The 6436-nt window shown below is 42.0% G+C and overlaps 1 protein-coding gene across 1 annotated transcript; it reads right to left on the bottom strand.

Moving 5' to 3' along the window:
• Nucleotides 1–699: 699 nt before the first annotated feature.
• tent5aa (terminal nucleotidyltransferase 5Aa) lies at nucleotides 700–6221 on the bottom strand. Its single transcript, XM_078542454.1, has one exon. The coding sequence runs from the start codon at nucleotides 6056–6058 to the stop codon at nucleotides 4877–4879; it is 1182 nt and encodes a 393-aa protein (XP_078398580.1). The 5' UTR covers nucleotides 6059–6221; the 3' UTR covers nucleotides 700–4876.
• Nucleotides 6222–6436: the final 215 nt, after the last annotated feature.

Raw genomic sequence — 6436 nt, 5'->3', positions numbered from 1 at the left:
TCAACCCACAGGCAGCAATTAAATACAAAAAAACCATGAACCTGTGGTCACACTTGAGGCAAAAATAAGCTAAAATACTACAACTGGCCATGTGTTCTTACAAATGACAAAGGGCTCTTGAAAACTTTCAAAATATGGAGTTGGTGCTCTACAAAAGGAGTTTTCTGAAAAGTGTCCAACTAAGAAATCTAAATCAATAAATCTCCATTTTTAAGAAAGTTGTAACACAAAGTTCAAAATTTAGCTGCTTCAATGATTTAGAGTGAGAATGTGACCTAGTATTTCACCCACCCCCATCCCAACTGCCAAAAAAATTCCCATAACCACTTTCCTTCCTCCCTGTTAAATTATGTAGCGATTTTGGTTACTGAACATTGGCCTATTTATCCTCATCTGTTCTCCTGTCACCCCTCCCAGTGAAGGGGAAGAAAAGGTTAACCTGCTAAAATCCAGTTACTCAAGCCAAGAATTTCTGGCAACAATTTTCATTTATTTTGAGCTACTTGAACCAGCTCCACTTGGCTGGCAGCACTGAATTGTGCCTATTTATTGAGTTAGAGTCAGAACCTGCTGAATGCTCAGCTTCTGTGAAAGTGCTGTGTTTAGATTTTAGCAATGAAAGCAATGCTTAGACAGATTAGAATGCAGTGGTTAGCTCTTTTATTTTAAAAGACACATTAAAGACACTAGACACGCCAATAGAAAAAAATAACTTCCTTTTATTTACCAAAAAACAAAAAAATCCAAATATTGGATTGTGTAAACAAAATTCACAATCTGTTCCCTTTGTGACTGACACAGATGCTTAAGTCTTCAAAGTCTAGGTTCCATCAGCTCCTCGATTTCCTCTTTGACAGAGCCTCCAGTCACTGAGAGTCCAGCAGACAAATCCAAGTCACAGTTTGCTGCAACAGGAAGCCTCTCAGAAGCCAAATATATGTGTGGCAGTTGAAGAGAAAGTAAATGCACAGAGCCTCCCTCATATTCCAAGGTTTGCAGCAAGCTACCCAAGATGCTGGGGAGTCTTAAAGGCATTCAAACTGTTAATTTTGCCCACAAGCCCTTGTGATAAATAATTTTTTGGGGGAGTGGGATTACAGAACATTCAAATGCAACAAAAGCATACATCGCAGAAGACGATTACAGTTTCAGCTTAAAACCTTAAAAATTGCAAGCTGCAGCACCCTTTTACTTCAGAATTTCAGCTGGCACACTTCATTTCAAGTTGGAATAACAGTTCTCCCTTCCAGTTTGTGGCAAAAGCAACTGGAAGGGGGGTGGCAGGGGTGAAGCAAAAGTACGTGCATCTATAAATAATTCAACCTCTTGTATATTGTAGATGACAGTAAAGGGAATTTATTCTTTTGAACGATAGCCAATCCAATTCAGGAAATGAAGACAGGCAGTCGAAAGAGACTTACCCAGTAGAGATTTTTATAAAAGCATCCTTAACTATTCATGCTTGAATGCTCACTTACATTAATAAAAAAGAAACCTCCCACACTCCACTGGTAGTTAAAAGTGCCATGGACAGCTGAAATTCTATTCACCATTTCAGAAAAATGTTGGTAGTTCAAATCCCTTGTGTTGCTACGTGTGTTACTATTGTGTTGCTACATGTGCTATTAACTGGAATTCTTGAGAATTCCTTCTTCCCTCCCCCCTTCCACCCCCCCCCACAACCAAAAAGAAAAACACACATTGAAGCTTCGTAGTTCCAGCCTCCAGTACCAATTTACACTTTAACCGTTTCAAAATACTCTGGCAACTTCTCAATAATGAGCCACAACACTGCATTTTACTCATACTTTACCACTTCAGTATTGCGAGTGATACATTTGAGAATCTGTTTAGATCTTCTATAAATCTCCTCATTCCCACCCCCAAAACTGTGCTTAAAAAAAGTTATCCAATGTTCTAATTTTGCAGGTTCTCTTTTTACAAGAAAGGTCTAAGTAATGTCTACAGTCTACCACAGAAGTAATGTTGATCCTAATAAACGATGACTCACTGTTGAAGAATGGCCTCCATGGGAAACTCCAAATAATAGCGATAAGAATGAACATACCACATCACCAGCTGATCCTATCTCCCCAGCCCTTCTCTCCACGCTGTTTTTTCAAAGCCTTGCAAGCAGCTGTCAGGCACACTGATTCTGACAGGTACATGTTAACTTCTAATTTGCATCTACTGGTATGGACTGAGAAAACAAATCATTCTTCTGCATGATCAATCACTGGAGCATTACACTGAACAAACAGCAAGATACATGCCATCCAATGTAGGACAGAGAAGGTATTTCCCCACCTCCCTCAAGTAAACAATGTGCTGTATTTCAAGGTTTGTCAGGCTCTGCAGAATGTATAAGTGACGTCCAATAGTAAACAAATCAAGCTCTTGATAAATCACAGAATTGGTACATTAAAATTCCTTCCATTGTGCATTTTAACCCACCTTTTACAATAGAAAATTTTAATTTCCAAGTAACTGACCAAGATTTTTCAGAACTGTATTAGGAAAGTTTTTTTTAAAGAGAATATAAATGGTACAATTTCTCTACTGTTGCAAATTAGCCAAGGTTTCTCAACTCCTGACTATAAGAGTTCAGAGTGCTAAGTCCCCCCGCCCCCCCCAGCCCTACCCCTTCCTGGCTCAAACCTTTGCAATGTTCAAACAGTTTACAGTAGCAGTGTTTTACTGGATCCTGGGGCCACAATCTTTAGCAGAAATGCACACCAGTAAAGAGCAAACTTTGAACAAATGCAAAATTAGGATTGAGAAATGTTGAGGATTTGAATATTTAAAAAGATAAAAGGATAATCTCCTCCTGGCAGTCACTTGGAAACAGAATTCATTTCATAATTTACTGTAAATTTAAAACTGCATTTTTAAAGTACATTTCTAAATTAGAAAACTGCAATGGTGGAGAGGGGGAAATAGCAATATCTGGACATAACATGATTTGGTCAAAAAGTTAAAAATATCTTAACATGCCAATGCAATTTAGAGCTGCTGTTGTTGCCCTGGGTCAAACAGCTGACGGAAGATTTTTCCCTCATTATACAACAGGGTTTTTCAAATATGCAAAACCAGAGAATCTTGAATGCATTGTCACTTTCCAATTCAGTCACTGGCTTGTGCTCAAGTATTTCCCTGACTAGATAAATTAGTCAGATGTCAATCACTTCATTTGGCGTGCAGCCATAGTCAGGGTTCCCTTTTCTTTTTGGTGGCCATGCACAGGTTTGTTCCCAACAATTGTCAAATAAAATAAGCACATGATCCTGACAGTAAGATCATACCAGATTAAGAGTAATATATTTGGATATGGTTAATGAAGCACTGGGACAGCCGACCTGATCATACACAAGCCCGCTTATGAGCGACTCTGGTCTGTCCCAACCCCTCACTTCTAGCAGGATTCCACTGGATTACTTTGCTAAATTTGTTATCTATTTCACAATTAATTTGGTGTCATAAGCAAACTTACAAAATTTCACAGCTCTCTCTTTCTCCCTCTCCCATTTTATCCCCCGACACCCAACTGTGCTTTATTTAGTTCACAAACTCAAATGCAACTGCAGCACACAGCATATTCACAGAATCTCAGATCCTCTTCTTGGAGTGAGGAAACGAAAAAAAAGTGCCAAGGAACCTCTTATTACAAACTGGAAAATATAAAGTACTTCGTTTAAACACTTGCCTAAGTGCTACACTGTCCAAGACAATACATACTTTTAAACTATCACATAAACAGCAATTTTTTAATACAAGTATTTTCCAAGAAAATAGGGAATTTAGTAATTCGTGCAAGAACACGTTCTTTTGTCCCTGATAAAGAAAAAATGTGGATTAAGCCACAAGATTTGAATACAGTATCTCCATTCCCGTTTTTAATAGGCAATAGGCACTTTTGATTCATGTAGACAAATATAAATTAGCCACATCTGTTCTTGTCCTTGGGTATATTTTTGTTTATATATATATATTTATATATATATTTATAAAACGAAAAAATCTTTGGTCCTTGAACATTATATTAGCCACAGCGCTCTGCACACTTCCACATTCAAAAAAAAAGCGAAGTGCACCTTCTCTCTCTAACTGGGAGCCATGGATAGCACAATAGCGACTTCTGTCGTCATGTGTTAACAATCCTGCATCCGTCTGTCTGGAGCAAAACCATTAGAGTTTTAGAAAGCACTCAAAAAAAAGCAAGCAACTGCGAAGAAGCAGTTTCACTTGGTATATCATTCTTTACATGGCGTTCGCAAGCCCTAAATGCAACTGTTCCCCCACCCCGTTTACAGAAGGCAAAACACGACTGGATTTAGCTTCTTTTGCTACACGGAACATCGGAGAACAGGCGAGAAGGGAAAAATCCGAACCTTTCCCTCATCCACAAGAGGCTGGTCAGTCCTCACCACAAGAGAGTACGGCTGCTGAATTCCCATGTTGTCATTTTAGGCTTACAACCAGAATGGGAGGGGGCAAAGCCTAAGCAAAAAAAAAAAACACGATTTTTGAAACTAATTTTTAAGCTGCCATACCCACCTTTTGGCTCGGGGTTGAATCCGATTTGTTTTTAAGAAATCGATCATTCGATCTGGCTCAATTAGAAAAAAATATATACGCAAGCTATATCTTTTAATAAAAGTAAGCTCTCAAAAGTTGAGCAGATCAGAGCATTGCACTAAACAAACCAGGCCTGCGTCAAACTTTCTATATATATGTGTGTGTGTGTGTGTGTGTGTATGTATGTGTGTGTGTGTCCCACCCCTATTCAAACCACAAAGGTGTTGTATCCCCCTTCTCGCGTTCTCACCCTCTGCTCTTTTGCCCCCTTTTTTTTTTCCGTTCTCAGCCTTTACTCCTTTCAGTTACAAGGTAACCAGGTCGAGTATGTATGTTGCTGACAGGTAAACACAGGCTGCACATGGGCGATGTAGTAGTTGTTGAAATTGGCGTCGGTCACGTAAGGAGCCGGCTGGTAGTAACAGGTCACATTGGCCACATTGGGGATGATATTCTGCTCGGCCAGGACACGGAGGGCCAGCATGGTGATGAGGTTCAAGGTCTGCCTCCTCTCGTGTCCCATCAGGCAGACGGTGCTCTCGTTCACCACCCTCTGCAGGGTCATCAGGTAGTCGTACTTACGGTCCTCCAGCCCCATGAAGTGGTTCTGCAGGTAGGACTCCAGCTTCCTCTGCTGTTCGCCGATGTCCGAAAAGTCAATGAAGAACCTGGAGCACATGTACCTTTGCAAGGCTTTCATCTCGCTCTCGGAAGCCGCCCTGAAGCCTCGCACCAGCAGGTTGCAGTACTTGAGGAGCCCCCCGCCCCGGATCTCCTCGGGGTTCCTGGTGGCGATCACTTTGTGCTGCAGATGCTCCAAGGCTTCCTCGAAGTCCCCGTAGACGCTCTCCCCGAGGATGGTGGGGTGGAAGTGCTCAGACATGGGGTTCTCAGAGCACTCGTAGAAAAGCAGGAGGGAGTCCAGGTTAATCTGGAAAGCGTCCACGCTGAACTCGAACTGCCTGCGCAGCGAGTCCACGAATTTCAGCTCGACGTTCTTGCCGCTGTTATTGGACAGGGAGATGAGACTCCAGCGGTCCGAGTCATTGCAAACTTTCACCATCTTCTGCACGTAGGCTTCCTTCAGGGTCAACGGGGTGATCTTCTCCTTGTTGACCCCCTCTGGTAAAAAATCCAAGAGGCAATCCAGCACCACATTCTTGACGGTCTGAAACTCCTTATCCCCGCTCAGATCAGCCCGGAAGATGAGGTCCAGGTCCTTGTAGCCCAGCCCGCTGTGTTGGTGCAGGACATGACTGGCCGCCGAGCCGTTCAGCCTCACATCCCGCACACGGATACGCTTCTCCTCCAAGCGGCTCCGCACCACCTGCACTATCTGCCGAGGCTTCACCTCCAGGGTCGGGAAGTTTCCTCGCCCGTGAATCGGGATCGTCTCCGTTAGGATCCTGTCCAGCCGCTGCACTTGCTCCCAATTCAAAACGTTAAAACTATTGCATTTAGTGTTGGCATTTTCATCAGCCATCGTAATTTACAAGCTCACTTCTTAAAGAGAAAAAGATTGCAGATGTGATCAATTTCTTATCCTCCCGTCCTGTTTTTTTTATTCCCTCGGCTGTGCAGACTGCAAAGCTTTAGCTATCTGCGTATTAACTCTCCCATTAGTTTTTATATGGCTTCTCTGTGCAGTTCCGGTTGTGAGTCACGGACATGGCACGCCTATTGTATTTGCATAAATTGCTGAGCCTTGTCCCTACTGGCAAAAGCCGCGCATTAAACAACAAATAACAATGCATATTTCTTTAACTTTCTTTCTCTGTTCGTATTTAAGCCTGGGTTTCGAAGCTGAAACGGCGTGCGAATCAGATTTGAGAGAGAGGGAGCATGAAAAAAATAAACCGGA

This window comes from Cetorhinus maximus, chromosome 5 (genome assembly GCF_964194155.1).
Source record: "Cetorhinus maximus chromosome 5, sCetMax3.hap1.1, whole genome shotgun sequence".
NCBI lineage: Eukaryota > Metazoa > Chordata > Chondrichthyes > Lamniformes > Cetorhinidae > Cetorhinus > Cetorhinus maximus.
Note: the sequence above shows the minus strand (reverse complement) of the source record. Positions and strands in the feature narration are given on the sequence as shown.